General features: G+C 55.4%; 5 protein-coding genes across 5 annotated transcripts; 2 read left to right on the plus strand and 3 right to left on the minus strand.

The window, feature by feature from the left end:
- Positions 1-43: 43 nt before the first annotated feature.
- ACRALDRAFT_1064803 (uncharacterized protein) lies at positions 44-3,012 on the minus strand. The gene is made up of 5 exons (XM_071017044.1): positions 2,794-3,012; positions 1,895-2,203; positions 1,743-1,838; positions 997-1,659; positions 44-916 (listed from the first exon to the last, which is right to left on the minus strand). The coding sequence occupies exons 1-5, from the start codon at positions 2,837-2,839 to the stop codon at positions 393-395; spliced, it is 1,638 nt and encodes a 545-aa protein (XP_070874104.1). The 5' UTR covers positions 2,840-3,012; the 3' UTR covers positions 44-392.
- A 1,305-nt stretch (positions 3,013-4,317) lies between these two features.
- Positions 4,318-6,846, plus strand: ACRALDRAFT_1035028 (uncharacterized protein; the record flags this gene model as incomplete). The annotated part of the gene is made up of 2 exons (XM_071014983.1): positions 4,318-4,674; positions 4,765-6,846. 2 exons carry the CDS (start codon positions 4,318-4,320, stop codon positions 6,844-6,846), a joined length of 2,439 nt encoding a protein of 812 aa, XP_070874105.1.
- Positions 6,847-7,190: 344 nt separating this feature from the next.
- Positions 7,191-8,208, minus strand: ACRALDRAFT_1034719 (uncharacterized protein; the record flags this gene model as incomplete). Its single annotated transcript, XM_071014979.1, has 2 exons — positions 7,191-7,759; positions 7,821-8,208. Coding segments are annotated over 2 exons (957 nt in total), but the record flags the coding sequence as incomplete, so codon positions are not given.
- A 442-nt stretch (positions 8,209-8,650) lies between these two features.
- Positions 8,651-11,424, minus strand: ACRALDRAFT_1064805 (uncharacterized protein). The gene has a single exon (XM_071017045.1). It carries the CDS (start codon positions 10,841-10,843, stop codon positions 9,239-9,241), a length of 1,605 nt encoding a protein of 534 aa, XP_070874107.1. The 5' UTR covers positions 10,844-11,424; the 3' UTR covers positions 8,651-9,238.
- A 2,073-nt stretch (positions 11,425-13,497) lies between these two features.
- Positions 13,498-14,350, plus strand: ACRALDRAFT_1057778 (uncharacterized protein; the record flags this gene model as incomplete). The annotated part of the gene is made up of 2 exons (XM_071015923.1): positions 13,498-13,634; positions 13,693-14,350. 2 exons carry the CDS (start codon positions 13,498-13,500, stop codon positions 14,348-14,350), a joined length of 795 nt encoding a protein of 264 aa, XP_070874108.1.
- Between the last annotated feature and the right edge of the window lie 1,204 nt (positions 14,351-15,554).

Here is a 15,554-nt window from a genome sequence, read left to right on the forward strand (position 1 = left end):
ATCTGATATGATGGTGGTTGAAAGCCATGACTTGATTATGTAAAGTATGCAAGTGTAATTCCTATTGCTATTATATACTTAGTACTACCTATTTCCTGTTCCCGAATTTATACCGACTGCTTTTGTGATCCTCCTGAACTCCAATGATGAACAGTTTAAGTGCTAATGTTTGAACGACGAATGTTGCAGCGAGCCTCTCTCTCCCCTGGCCATTATGCAGCAATTGAAAGTTACATTTTTTCCACCATGGTCGTGACATCGTGTGGACATGGCTGGCGTGTGAAAATCAACAGGCTCCCCCGATAACAATGATAAAAAAGTGGAAGAGAAAGGCTGAAAACGAGCTGCTCAAGAGGTGACGCATGACAGACACAAACCCTCATGAACTCACCTCACCTGCTTTGGGATATCGAATCATAGCCTGTCCGCCGGACCGAGCCATTGGCCGTGGTGGCATGAGAGGAAGAAAGTAGCGGCGCGTCCTCGTCACTGTCGTCGACCGCCTGCTCGTTATTCTCGTCCTGCTCGTCGTCGCTGCTCTCAGCGCTCGAAGACGGACCGTCGCCCTCGACGAGCATAAAGGCAGGCACGGCGCCTACAGCGGCGACGAAGGCCAGCAGCCACCAGGCCGTGATGACATAGTCCCGCTCGACACCCCAGGTAAAGGCGGCGCCGGCGACGGCGGGACCGAGGGCACGGCCGAAGCCGGAGAACATGGTGGCGAAGCCGTTGAGGGTGCCCAGAATACGAAGGTTCGAGGCCGAGTTGGTGAGGAGGATGGTGCCGCAGGGGAAGGCGATGATGCCGGCGAACCCTTTGAGGACCATGAGGATCGTCATGCCGGCGAGGCGGGTCTCTGTAGTGGGCAAGAGGATGGTGTAAGGGACCAGAAGGTACACCAAGGGGAAGGCGATGGCTGCAAGGGCATGGTTAGCAGACGGAGAAAGCGAAAGCGCCATCTTATCTAGCCCACCGCGAGAGGGGGTAGGGACGTACCGCAGTAACGATAGCAGTTGAGGACGCCGATGCGGTTGCAGAGCGGCGGGAACAGCAGGAACTGGGTGAGGCCACATGCAATGCCGTACGCGGCGAACATGGTGCCGATGCTATCGGACTTGAGACCGAAACCACCGGAGAATTTGAAGGGCAGGTGGCTGTTCTCGGGCGTCTGTTCGTGCACGGGATAGTCGAGGAAAGCGGGGAGGACCTGGTCAAAGGCAACGGCGTGGAGGGCCAGGAAGGTGTAGGCGACGAGGCCGATGGTGGTTTGGTTGGTGAATACCTGCTTCATGGTCGGGGTAGACTGCGAGGCGGCATGGTGCGGGGCCTTGGATATCTGGGTGGGCAAAAGGGGCGCGGTGGCCTCGCCGTCGACGAAGGAAGCTCTCCGGGGCCGACTTGCAGGTTTCCGGCCCGGGCGAAAAGCACGCGTCATTTTCTGGCCTATCAACAGGCCCCAGTCCGTGTGGTGGCGGCGGGTTTCGAGTGTCTCCTTGAGGAAGAAGAAGGCGGTGGCCAGGGAGATGAGGAAGAAGCCGGCCATGATAATGTTGGGGAGTGCAAAGGGGTAGGCCTTGAGGAAGGCGCTGTTCCCGAACAGGCCCGGAAAGCGCTCGGCGGGATTCGCCAACAAGCCACCAAAGGCAGGTCCGAAAATGCCTGGGTTCAGTCAGCCATGTCGTGAACTTGGAACGTGACGGTACGTAAGGGGAGGGGGAGGGGGTTCACTGCGGTAGACATACTTCCCAAACTCCATACCAAGGGCATGACAGAAAAGGCGCGGGGTTGCAGGTGTCGCTCGCTCACCATCTCGGCCACCATGGTTCGGATAATGCCGACTATCCATCATGTCAGAAAATAAGGAGGGACAAGCAGGTAGGTGGGCTATGCTTACCGTTGCCGTTTCCGGCTCCGGCCAGGACACGGGCAGTAATGGCCATGGGCAGGTTGGTCGACATGCCCCATACCACGAACAGAATCATGGTGGTAGCGAGACCAAAGACAATGGTGGGTTTACGGCCGAAGCGATCGGAGGCCCGGCCCCAGGGGACGGCGGTGACGCTCTGGGCGAGGGAAAAGACGGCAGAGGTAAGGCCGGCCCATTTGGCAATCTCGTTCTCACTCACGCCGAAGCTGCGGATCATTTCAGGGAGATAGGGAAAGATGGAGGTCAGGGCTAAGGGTTCGGCGAATCTCGCAATGGCTATCGAGTAACAGTTAGCAAACAGGACGTGAAGCGGGCTAAGAGGATACCTGATGGTCAAGGTGGTGGCGCATGTTGTGTAGAGGTTGTGGATATCAGATTCTAGATTCCGATTTCGAGGGTGGGTGAGAATGCGACTAGGCGGCTCACGATGATCAGGCAACTTGGAAGATCAACAAGACCACAGAGCATCACATTTTGAGGCAGAGGAGCATGGAATGGATCCAGACGTCACGGGGAGATGGATGCGATGGGAGGAAAAGCGGTAGTCTGTAGCTAGTAGGTTGATAGCTTGATAGATTGAGAACAGAAACAGCAATGGTTTGTAGTAGTCTTTGGCGTAGACGACCAAGCTTTCTCATCCTGCATCTAACCGACAGCATGCCGTGTCTTTGTTGGTGTAGACAAGGCCGTGTGAGACTCGAGTTTCTTTGTGAGCTCTTCCTCATAAATTATGAGAGCCAGGACACTTGTCAAGGGACCATGAGGCCTGTTTCTGACGTCGGGATGTCGGACACTTGAAGAGTTACGGGGCTTGATGGAGGGGTGTAAGGGGGAAAGACTAAGAAAAAAAAAAGACAACGGCTCACCCAGAATGACCAATTGCTGAACCGGCAGCTTGGCCTCGCCTGACATGATGGCGGACCGTTGGGGGATCGAATCGAGCTGCGACTTGGTTGGGGAGACGGATGGCAGGAGACGAGACGAATGAGGAGAGCGAAACAAGGCGATTATGTTAGGGACGCGAGTCTAATGATGAAGAAAATGTTCGATATTCTGGCCATCTATCTGTACTGGGCGGCCGATGATTAGGGGACGGGACGGGACGAGGAGGGAAAAAAGAGCGTTGAACAAAAAAAAATCAGGATCGATCGAAGTGATAAAAGTCGCCTCCCCCTGGAGCGGCAGGCAGAGGTACTGTAGACGGCGTGCCGCCAATAAGCTCTTTTTCTTTCTTTTTCTTTTTTTTCACAATTTTCTCCCGGCCGAGAAAGTAAGAAATAATTATCCGTCGGACCCATGGAGATCCACTTATATCGAGGCGCACATCGGCAGCTTACGAATAGGCCATGTATTTGTCCAATTATTCCTACACGTCGACTAGATAGAGACTCTGAGTGACAGAAGGCCTGTTTACACGTGCAGTGCCGGTTTCATACGGTTGTGAATGGATGTCTATCATGCGCTATTTGTAAGCAGGAAACGAAGGCGGTTGAGGGAAAGACGGGCTTGCGTGTACGAAGTAGCGCTCATGTCATCGCTACTTGGCCTGTGTTGGTGTCTGGGTATTCTCCGACTTTACTACATGCATTGTATTAGAGTAGTGTAGAACTGTAACGGCAGATCGTGGTCGTTCTCTAGGCATCAATGACATCCAGGGTGTACGAAGTACGCAGTAGAACAAAGTACCAGATGCGACTACAGATATCATGGCTATCTTCGGCATTGTCCCGCTCTTAGGTATAGGATCTCCACTGCCGATGTGCGACCGAGTCACCAAGGTAGGGGAGCTCCACTGTACAACCGTGGGCTAGGTTCACCTACTTCGTATATGTACGGTGTGAATACTCGACTATTTACTGGGCCCTCGCAGCAATGGTCCACTTTCCGTGCAGTGTACCGTATTACCCCGTACCCATCATACAGTTGCACTGTGTTCCTTCCCTCTGTACCTCCATCATCATCGAACCTGCCCGTATTCCACTTTCTTACACTTCGTGGGAGAAGTGGCCATAGAACCATTGTCCGGCCGTATTTCCAAGTACTCAGGCCTCTTCAAAACATCATCACATAGTCCTGGGAATTTTCGTTAAAAGGTGAGCTGCCTGTTCAAAAAGCCGATCTTCAGGCTGTCTCGCGTTATTTCGTCATCGAGGACCGTGGTCACGCCTCGTCCTGGGTCCCAAATACTCTCTCCCTTACAACTCTGTACAACTCCTCTCTCCCAGGTGCACCCTTTTCGCATCTCATTATCATTCACCACACAGTAGGGAAGAGCCAAGTGTTCAGGACAGCCCGCTCCGTTCATGAGCTTCTTGCCGTTGTGAACCCGCTGACCGGTCATGGCCGAAAAGACTTGGACGTCGGGTCCGTCCCCTCAAGACACCGGCGCCATGGCGGACGAGCACACGCCTCTCATCGCAACCGTTGCCGTCGCTCGTCCGAGGCACCGCTACACCCATCACGTCGTCCGTCGCTTCTGCACCATCGCCCTCTCTTCCTGTCTTCTCGCGGGATTCGTCACCTTCCTGACCCTCCTCTTCATCGAACCCCCCGGCTATCGCCATGGTCACCGCCACGGCCGTCACCGAGGCGAGTGGGAATGGTCCACGAGCCGTGTCAAAGGCCGACCTCCTACCCACGAAGACGTATTAGACATCCTGTTCGACACACCGTCGGCCGAGAAAGCTGAAGACTGGAGTCGATATTACACCTCCGGTCCTCATCTTGCCGGTCAAAACTTTTCACAGGTGAGAATCGAGTCCCCAGGAAAAGATTCGATACTCTTTTCCCCAAGAGACTGGTAACTGATCTTGTCATTTGCGTGTCTCATGGTTCAGGCAGAGTGGACCCAGAACAAATGGATAGAATGGGGCATCCCCTCCGACATTGTCTCCTATGACGTCTACCTAAACTACCCCGTCGACCACAGCCTCTCTCTGCTCAGCAAGTCCGACGACTCCCCTTCTTGGAACGTCGACTTCAAGGCCACTCTCGAAGAGGATGTTCTCGACCAAGACCCGACCTCGGGTCTGGAGGACCGCATCCCGACCTTTCACGGTTATTCGGCCAGCGGCAACGTCACGGGTCCCTTCGTCTGGGTCAACTATGGCACCTACCAGGACTTTGAGGACCTCAGAAAGGCCAACGTCAGTCTCGACGGCAAGATCGCCATCGCCCGCTACGGTGGCATCTTCCGCGGCTTGAAGATCCGCCGCGCCCAGGACTTTGGCGTCATCGGCGTCATCCTGTACAGCGACCCGGGCGATGATGGCGACATCCGGGAGGACAATGGCTACGAGCCCTACCCTCACGGCCCCGCTCGCAACCCGAGCAGCGTGCAACGGGGGAGCGCACAGTTCATGAGCGTGCTCCCGGGCGACCCCACCACCCCGGGTTATCCCTCCAAGCCCGGTGCGCCTCGCGCTCCCGTCGACTCGGTCATCCCATCCATCCCGTCCCTCCCCATCTCCTACGCCGAGGCCCTGCCCCTCCTAAGGGCGCTGAATGGTCACGGCCCCAAGGCGGACGACTTCAACCAATACTGGACCCGCGACCTCGGCCTGGCCTACAAGGGCGTCGAGTACAACATCGGCCCTTCGCCTGACAACCTCGCCATCAACCTCTTCAACCAGCAAAACTACGTGACCACCCCGCTGTGGAACGTCATTGGCGTTGTGAACGGCACCATCCCCGACGAGGTCATCGTCGTCGGCAACCACCGGGACGCCTGGGTCGCAGGAGGCGCCGGCGACCCCAACAGCGGCTCGGCCGTGCTCAACGAGGTCGTTCGCGGCGTCGGCGCAGCCCTCGACGCCGGCTGGAAGCCCCTCCGTACCATCGTCTTCGCCTCGTGGGATGGGGAAGAGTATGGGCTCATCGGCTCCACCGAGTGGGTCGAGGAGTATCTCCCCTGGCTCTCCGGCTCGGCCGTCACCTACCTCAACGTCGACGTCGGTGTCCGCACCCCTCACTTCCATGCCGCCGCCGCCCCGCTCCTCCACCGCCTTTTACGAGACGTCGTCACGGCCATCCCGTCTCCCAACCAGACCATCCCCGGCCAGACCGTGAGCGACCTCTGGGACGGCCATATCAGACCCATGGGATCCGGCTCGGATTTCACCGCCTTCCAGGATTTCGCCGGCATCCCTTCTCTCGATTTCGGCTTTGGCGGCCATGGCCCCAAAGACCCGGTGTACCACTACCACAGCAACTACGACTCGTTCGCCTGGATGACCAACTTTGGCGACCCGGGCTTCGAGTACCACGTCGCCATGGCGCGCGTCTTGGGTCGTACCCTCGCCGAGCTGGCCAACCTCCCCGTCATCCGCTTCAACGCCACCGACTACGCCGATGCCCTCGAAAGTTACATCGACCAGATCGAGTCGAGGCTGTCCATGTCGGCCGCTTCCGACTCTACCAACTTGGACCTCTCCGCCCTGTCCGAGGACGACATCTTCAACATACGCTCGCGCGCCAGTAGCTCTGATGTGGGGGCCGCATCCACGCCCCGCGGCGATCCCACGGACGTCAAGGAAGCTCTCGCCCACGTCCGCTTGACGCTCGCCCAACTTCGCACCAAGGCGGAACGCCTCGACGCCGCCTCCCAGTGGGTCGACGACACTCTCCGTGCCGGCGTGCCCTGGTGGAAGCTCTGGACGCGCGTCAAGCTCGGCCTCGCGTTCGCCTGGGTCAACAAGGCCTACAAGGGCTTTGAGCGTCACTTCCTCTACCCGGACGGCCTCGATGGCCGGAGCTGGTTCAAGCACATCGTCTTCGCCCCGGGCTTGTGGACCGGGTACGCCGGGGCTGTGTTCCCCGGCTTGCAGGAGAGCATCGACTCCCGGGACTACGTGAATGGCGTTCGATGGGCGGGTATCATTGATGATGCCCTACAGGCTGCGCGGAAGAGCATTTCGTAGTTGCGGTCGTCGCAGGGGGAGGTGTAAGCGACACAAACGGGCTTTTTTGGAATATTATATCACGTTGGCCACTGTGAGAGTAGGATAGATATCCAAATGGGAGTTGCATGTAGACAATCTGTGTTGATTTAAGTCATCAATCTGGAACATGGAATTTAAAATCAAATCGACATTGAGAACGGAAACTTCAAAAGCCGGCTAGGCTTGGTCCGCAGGCTGTCTAATGCAGATTCTACCATGAGCATCGCATTTGTCTAGTCCACCGTATTATACAACGCATGCAGGCCATCTACCCCTCCGCCCACGTCTACGATATGCGATTCTTCACCCCTTTTATTCCCGGCTTAGAACTTGTACACCTGGTCCTGCGTGTAGCCGAGCTCCTTCAGGATACCAGAGAGCTCGCCCTGGTCCTTGGGGCTCTTCTTGTTCCCGGAGACCGAGTCCATCATGCCGGGGGGACCGCAGACGAACACCTTGATATTGTCGGCCTTGGGCTCGGGGAGGACCGTCTTGAGGAGGGTCTTGTCGATGTAGCCCGCGGCGCCGGGCCAGTCCTTGGGCGGGTTGTCGAGGACGTAGAAGGCGCGGAAGCGCTGCGGGTACGTGTTCTCCAGCTCGGCGAGCTCCTTGCGCAGCAGCATGTCGTCCTCGGTCACGTTGCCGAACACGAGCGTCACCTTGGTCTTGTCCTCCGGGTTGCTGAAGATGGCCCGCGCGAGCTGCCACATGGGCGTGATGCCCGTGCCGCCCGCCACCAGCGCGATGTGCTCGTGCTTGTTGGCTTCCCAGGGGTACTTGGGCAGGGGGCCCTTGATGTCGAGGCGGTGGCCCGGGACCATCTCGTGCATGTGCGACGACATGGGGCCGTTGGGGTACTTCTTCACCAGGAGGTCCATGTAGCCCTTGGCGTCTGCCCTATCGTGTCAGCGAGAACCAGGGTAAAAAGAAAAGAATCGGGAAAGCAGCCTTACCCTCATCGCTGATGGGAGTGTACGGCCGGATAACGGGCTTCTCCATCTCGGCACCCTTGTATTTGGTCAAGATGGCACTCGCGACGTGCACTCCCGAGACCTGGTCGTCCTCGGGCAGCTTGAAGCGGAAACGCTTGGTATTGTGGTTGACGATCTCTACGTCCTCCAGCAGGAGGGAGACCCAGCCCTGGTCGCCGCCGGTAAGCGCTTTCTTGGGCGGTTGGCCGGTCAGGTCGCTCGCTGCGTCCTTGATCTTGGCCTCGGCCTTCTGAGCCGTGCGGGTGCCGGACAGGAAGTAGTACCCCGCCCCCGCCAGGCCGATGGCACCGGCGGCGTAAAGGGCAGTGTTGGAGCCTCCCTTGCTGGGTTCGGTGGCATAACGACGGACGTGCTGTAGACCAGTTAGCGGCTCAACTCGTTACACGGTGATGCTCGGAGTAGACGGGAGATGGCCAGAAACTGGTCCGTCGTGCTCGCCGAGGGTAGGGAGAGGAGTTTTTGAGGTGCTATTGATGGATCAATCTTCATGACAGTGCATCGCATACCTGCTTAAGGGGCTGCGCAGCCCGGAATGCTGATCTGGCGAACATTTTCTACTCAATTGACTGAACGAAAGTGATTGACTTTGTTTGGTGAAGGAGGAAGAAGGAAGGGAAGTAACGAAGTAAGGTTGTGAAAGGTCCGCGACAAATTGACTAATCAAGAACAGCGAGGTATTAGGTACAGCCGAAGAACTTGACGCCATTGAGGAATGACGTCAGTATGATATCACGTGACTAATTCTCGAGTCACTGACTATCCTATCAGGCTATTAGCCTATTACTAACCGTCGCATGATCCGGGCTGCAAACGTCGGTACATCGCTACCTACGAAGTATTCGTACCAATACCACCAGACAGGGATCTGAGGATTCTTGGAGTCTACTTCGTACACTGAAAACACAGTCTATCCATTCTGCAAGTTCGGCCGTGTCAAGGTCGTCGCATTCCCATCTACATGTAACTGCTACAGAGCTGACTTCTGAGCGTGTCTCCTCTCCCGGCCCTGCGCCCGCTAGATCAACAGCGAGGTTTGCCCGTACTATCTCTTCACTCATGCGCGGCCAACCCGTTCCTTATCCCTCATCATTCTCTCCCTCGCCACCAAAGCTGGGGGAAGCTGTACACGATCAGAGACTTTGGTGCCATCTTCCATTCTACCACGCATCCTCCTTGGCAAGCCCGATTTGACTCACAAAACGTGCACCCCAGCGAATGTGCTCTCGTTGAGGAAGCCATGTAGGGAAGAACGTCTTCTGATCGCCAATCTCATGTATCAGTGAAATGACACATGGCCGCGGCTCCGGTGTTCATTTCTCATGTACGAAATCCATAACAGTTGGACGGCGTGTCTGGATGTTCATTCAAAATCTGGGAAATCACCGATCCGTGTCTGCCGCCTCCGCCTTGCCGTCATCATTGCCCGCTGTCGTCGCTTCTGTCGCTGTCGCCTTGGGTGTGCTCGACCGGTCCACGTGCTTGGCTTCCACCGCCTCGGCGTCTGGCGTGGCATGGGTTCCCGAGTCTTTGGACTGGCCATCTTGGCTTGAGCGGCGCAAGGGTCCGGCGTCTTGGTGGGAGGAGAGCGTCGGTGTATTCGCTTGGCTCCCGCCTCGCTGCCCATGGTAATGTACGACCTGAGGCGGTGGTTGCCCCGCTTGGATGCCCAACTGCTGCGTCGGATAAGGGTCGAGGTCTTTGCTTGACGTTGAAAATGTCGAAACAACGGGCTGGTGGTATCCGTTGGTCTGGGGGTGGGCGGCAGCCGGGGCCTGTTCGAACGACGTGGCATGGTCGGCCTGCGTTGGAGTGCCCACTTCATTCGGCGACGTCGTACCCTCTACGATATGCCCGGCTAGACTGTTCATACCGCCTTCGATGTCACGGAGAAGTCGGACATATTCCTCCGGAACAAGGCCGCTTTCCCGCGTCTTTGGATCCTCTGCTACCAGCCATCCTTGTCCATGTCGGTATGAAACCCAGATGATCTGGCCTTCGACCAACGGCAGCTCGTTCTCGTTTTCTCTCTCAAAGTCGAAGAGTGCGACAGCCTTCCCGTGCATTTCCTCGTCGGGTGAAGTGATGGTGAACTGGTAGTCCCGCGAGTACCGAGACTGGTCCGCCTCAAAATAGCCCGGCGATGACATGGCGCTGGAAGCTTCCGACTCGGACCGGTATCCATCATGCTCGGCATATTGTCTCGGGGCCATATCGCCCATTTGGTACGAGTGCCGTGCTTGATCGGGCGGGTAGGTCACGAATTCCCCCCCGGGCCCGTTGGCCTCGCCTCCTTGGCTCACATAATAACGCTCGCTGCCATCCGCGCCCGTTCCCGCATAGTATCCCCGTTCCCGATCGTGATTCGACGGATCCATGAGTGTAGAACCACCATGGCCATCGCGAGAACTCCGCCCCCGTCCGTGCGCGACAGCAGCCGACGTCGACTTGTGCTTGCGATGCCGCGAGCTGACCACTGGGCTCTGCAGATCCTCATCCTCACTCCACGGCGGACCGTCCCCAAATTGCATGTGGGGAAGGTTAACCCCCCGACCAAGGCCATCGGTTTCCCACGAGTTCTGGTCCCAGCTCTTCCTGATTTCCCAGGCGGCCGGCGGATCGGAGAGCCTGCGCGACTCGCTTGCTGGCGTGCTCAGTCCCGATGGAGGATGCGACGGTTCCGGTGGCGGCCCATAGTGCATGGGATGGAGGACCGGATACGCGAAATCGCGCACTAAAGTGTACGGGAGGCTCGACGGAAACACCGGGAAGACGTGGGACGGCGGCCTGGACAGTGAGGGTATTGAGCCCGCCGTTGAGTACTGGGACAGACGATTCTTGGAAGTGTGCGACATTGGCCTCGGGAGGGTGGAGCGACAATTCGGATTGGGCGGCGAGGTGACGATAGGGGGCAATGGTGGGTGATTAGGATTCGCAGACGGGGAAGCGGACGGATCGGTCGGTAGTGACGACAAGATTTGCGACATAACAGCGGGTGTGCTCAAGGAGGTTGGAGCGTCTGCATAAGGAGCTCACAGCGGTGAAACCGAAGGCTTTCGAACCTGTTGTAGATTCGTCGGGCGCGTGTTGTTCAGCCGAGGGTCTTTATCCTCGATGCAAGGTGTCCAGTCGAAGTTGGCGGTGATCCCAAAGGAATAGGCAAGGGGAAAAGATTAGCAATCAGAGGGGTGCAAGTCTTCGTCTTGAAATGGGTGCCGAGTCAGACAGAGAGGGGACAGAGCAGTAGCCCAGTCATGTGGTGGCAAGAGAAAATGGGTTGGGCTGGGAGGTGAGCGCTTCTGACGAGCGCAGAGAAAAAAAACAAGAAAAAAACAAGCAGTTCGACTGTCGCAACAACCAGCGAAGGCGTCAAAAAATCAAACGGGCGCGAATATGGTCGCAAGCAACCTAGAGCCACAGTGGTAAAGGAGTGTAAAGAAGGCAAGGGCCGAAGAATCGACAGGTGGTGAACGACCTGCTGAGCAGGTGAGGGCTTCCCAAGGATGCGACAAGTGGATGTTTCCGCGAAATAATGCGTAAAAAGTCCCTTTTTCGTTCCCAAAAAAAAGACCAAACTGGCAAGAGCAAAAAAATCGATGCTTTGGTAGCCAAAGAGACGGTCAGCGACGGCGACGGGGAGCCAGGAAAAGTTGTTCGTGATGGACGACGTGGTGTGCTGGTTATCCGGTGGGAAGAAAGTGTGCGAGTCGAAGCGTCGAGCAAGCGTGGGGAGGAGAAAAAGAATGGGGCCCCGACTCCTTCCCTCCACTCATAGTGCTGTCCTGGATCCCCACGCCGCTTCCATCAGAGCACGTCGACTCCACCTGCTTCTCCTGGTCACTCCACTGTCCCTGTCGCCTAGCAATACAACCTACAACGGAAGAGCTGGTACAACTCCAGTACAACGTACGTACTTTGTACTGCGTTCGTTATTAGGTACAGTATATCACAGCCTAAATAAAGTACTCTGCCAAAGTCCACCGGTCTGCTGGCCATATCGGTCGCACCGCTTAACGCCATTGTCCTGCCAACTAGTTTAATTGGCTCTGGACACATGCTGACCCCGAACTCATTCTCTTCTCCTCTATGTTCTGGACCGTCTCTTTATAAGCGCGTCTCGCCGTGATGGTATGGTCTGGTATCATCAACTATCGGTTGGTAGGTAGCTAGGCGACGGCTGATCTCCCCAAGGCTCGTTCCTCCGTGCTACGGTACTTCCCAGACCACCACAGGTTGCCTCTCCAAGCAGTTCTGCGAAAGACAAAGTATTCAAATGGCCAGGCACTGGGCGCTATGCATCATCTGCTTTACATACCTTGACCGGGAAAAGCCTCATGGGAACGTATGTACCTATTTCTTATAGAACGGTCTTCAGTATGCAAACTCCGGAGCCCAAGTCGGCCAGACACTTAACTTCCAGGACGCATCGCTGGGAAAAAGCTCACCGCTACTTGCGGTTTGAAAGTGCAGGCCATGTAGAATCAAGAGGCTTGAAGAGTCCCAGGATTGTGATACTCGCTCTCTGATATGGATTTTGAACTTTTGTCTTGGCGACCGGAGGCCCCTTCGGCCCTGCCATGTGAGGAGGAAGGTGTCTATATTGTGATACCCGCTCTTGGTATGATTTGCGCAGGGAGTCGGTCGTTAACCCGCCGCTCGGTATCCTACCTCTCTGCTGCTGACATGAGACGCTTTGAGGCTTGAAATGTACCAACATGACCGACCTCTTGACCAAGAAGGCGTGTTTTCTAGGTATTGGCTTGGGCTACTGACTGTGTGATAGAGCGCGCCGTTCGACGATATGCGTACGTTGTAAGGATACCTGATCGAACGTATCTCGAGAGATCGCAGTCTTGGTCCTCAATTTCTAGGGTACAGGCGTTGTACTTCGCACGTACCTTACCCAGAGGGAGGGGTCGTTGAAGTCTATTTTTGGCAATCGTCCCTTCCCACCCCACTTATTCCTTCAAATAAACGCCCTTAATTTTGGCCGTCTGTTTCAGGTCTGTCATGGTCTGAATACCAATGAAATGCAGCGCAGACATCTTGTGAGTACAAGTACTAACCTACCAATAAGAGCGAGCCTAGGTACTCGCGCCGGTATTTATCCGACCCGGATCCGAAGCACGTAATACATAACATGGAACCTCGTGATAATCTTCGTCTTTTTCCAAATCCTCCAGACGTCACTGAGATAATACCTCACGAACCAAATTTTCGCACAACAGACGCGTTCAGTGTCCTAGAACAATATAAATTTCCACCCGGGTTGACTCGAGCTGTAGAAAACAGCTTTATACTTTTCGGGCGTCGAGGCGGCAGCGCTACTTAAGAAAGGTAAGGAATTAGAGCCTTGGACTTGACTTCCATTTACGGGTCGCGTGATGATACCAATATTGGAGCTGTCTGAATTTTATGTGGACACCAATTATTACCTTACGCTAAATTATCTGACATTGGCGCCCTTGAATATCATCTGTATTTATATTTCGCTCGGTTTTGACAGAGACTAATCATGAGGCACATTCTCTAGGCAACACGGAGCTATTGCGTTCGTCACCCAGTTCGTCACCCAAGTCGCAAGCCAGGCCTCCTTCCGACCTTGAACGCCAACCACCGAAAGCAGTTCACCTTGGATACAATGGATGCCGCCAACGGCGTGGCGCAAGCGGCCGCATCCGCTGGCAACAGTGTCAAGGCTAACGGATCTCCCGCACCTTCCGACTCTGATGGATTCAAGTTGAAATTTGCTACAGTTTGCGCAAGCAATCAAAATAGGTATGTCACATGCCAAGTATGACTTTGACGATGGACGGTCTGACTCTAAGATTCACAGGTCCATGGTCGCGCATCTCCGACTCTCACAAGCGAAGTATCCTGTTATTTCCTTCGGCACAGGCTCCCTCGTGCGGCTTCCTGGACCATCCATTACACAGCCTAACGTGTACCACTTCAATAAAACATCGTATGATAGTATATACAAAGAGCTAGAATCAAAAGATCCCCGCCTGTACAGGGCAAACGGTGTTCTCAATATGGTAGACAGGAACCGTCATGTCAAATGGGGACCCGAGCGATGGCAGGACTGGCAAATCGGCATGCCCCGGCTGGACAAGACCCAAGACCGTGGCAGTGCCGGCATAGAGGGCGGTGTGGTCGACGTGGTAATTGTATGCGAGGAACGATGCTGGGATGCGGTGATTGACGACCTCATGTCCCGAGGAGCGCCGCTCAACCGTCCTGTTCACGTCATCAACGTCGACATTAAAGATAACCACGAGGAGGCAGGCATTGGAGGACGGGCCATCCTAGAACTCGCGGACAACCTCAACGCCGCCGCCGTGGAAGAGAGGCAGGTGGTGGGAGCAAATGCCTTTGACGGCGGGAGTGCAGGTGCCCGGGCCAGCTTCGATGAACGGGTTCCGGACATCTTGGCCGATTGGCAGGAGCGTTGGCCGCACCTCCCGGCGCTCTGGACATTGGCTTGGTTCTAGACGGGTTGCGTAAGGGTCCGGTACGGCAGACCATTTGGTAATCTCTTTGAGCATGGCGTTCCGGTGGAGGGGAAATCCGACCTCGGCAGGAGGATTATTATGGACATTGGTTTATCTAGATACCCCAGGGCGGAAATAAAGTACGGTGTGCATGAAGATGGAGATGCAGGGCCGGAGTACGAAGGCATACGACATATTGGCGCAGGTGCTTGCCAACGACCTAACATAATGGTATAGATACGTTAGTCTGAGTGGGTTAGAATTCTTACTCTCCTCAGGTGGTTCCTCTAATACTAATTGTCCGCTGGGCCATGATGACGAAAATACTCTCAACACTGCAGCGCGGCCCTTTGGAAATGTTGCCTTGCTCTGTAATAGCTTGGATAGCTTCGCTTCATCCCTGTGTCCCACACGTGGCTATCTACTTCAAAGGAGGGATCGACGACCGCTCATCCTTCCAGAAAAGGGTTTAACGAGAACACATAATCGGCTCGCGGTGAGCCAAACCCAGACCATTGGGCGAGGTGGTCTCGCTAAATCACGGAGGACAAACCTCGAGGGACAATTTTTTTTGTTTATGATGTTAGAAAGCAGAGGATCGGTATGTTGCTTATTAGCGACTGCACTAAAAGAGGATTCTGTCAGCTCATCAAGGATGTCCATCAAGGATTTGTCCGAGAACTCAATGCTCCCGCGATCACACGCAGATGCCGATGACTGGCTGGTTAGCGCCCGCTAACATGGCTGGAATACCGACCGCTCCAGACCAACCAGCGCTCGTGAGCACCCACGTCGTTCCCAGGGCACTCCTGCTTAGTCATCTGTAGGTAGCTGGCGTCAGGGGTAATTTGTAAAGGAAGGGGCATTACGAGTCATGGCAGGTACCGACGGGCCCAGAGAAGCTGGAATGTAACCGGTACTTTGCACAATGGAACCAGCTACGAAGTAATCACGAAGTGCTCACACTGAGCGCCCTACCACAAGCAAGCCCCAGCCGGTATGTTGATGTTTATTTATATCTACCTTCCCTCGAAATACTGCATGATCTTGCTTGATGCTCGCTCTTTGTTGAATTGGGAGAGTGTTCCCCCATAATAATAATAAAAATAAATGAAAGTCTTGGCCAAGTACGAATACAAGCGAAAGAAGAAAGAATGGGAACATGGATTGCGGAGGCACCGAGATATGTACTTTGCAAGTCGAC

The sequence above is a fragment of the Sodiomyces alcalophilus genome (assembly GCF_042370955.1).
Source record: "Sodiomyces alcalophilus JCM 7366 unplaced genomic scaffold ACRALscaffold_5, whole genome shotgun sequence".
Classification (NCBI taxonomy): domain Eukaryota; kingdom Fungi; phylum Ascomycota; class Sordariomycetes; order Glomerellales; family Plectosphaerellaceae; genus Sodiomyces; species Sodiomyces alcalophilus.

Excerpts from the sequence above, each read along its gene's own strand:
- ACRALDRAFT_1064803 (XM_071017044.1), bottom strand. The coding sequence starts at position 2,839 with ATGTCAGGCGAGGCCAAGCTGCCGGTTCAGCAATTGGTCATTCTGG. Across the intron at positions 1,660-1,742 it reads CTTGGTATGGAGTTTGGGAA|GCATTTTCGGACCTGCCTTT; the intron begins GTATGTCTACCG and ends GACTGAACCCAG. Across the intron at positions 917-996 it reads CAACTGCTATCGTTACTGCG|CCATCGCCTTCCCCTTGGTG; the intron begins GTACGTCCCTAC and ends ATGCCCTTGCAG.
- ACRALDRAFT_1064805 (XM_071017045.1), bottom strand. The coding sequence starts at position 10,843 with ATGTCGCAAATCTTGTCGTCACTACCGACCGATCCGTCCGCTTCCCCG.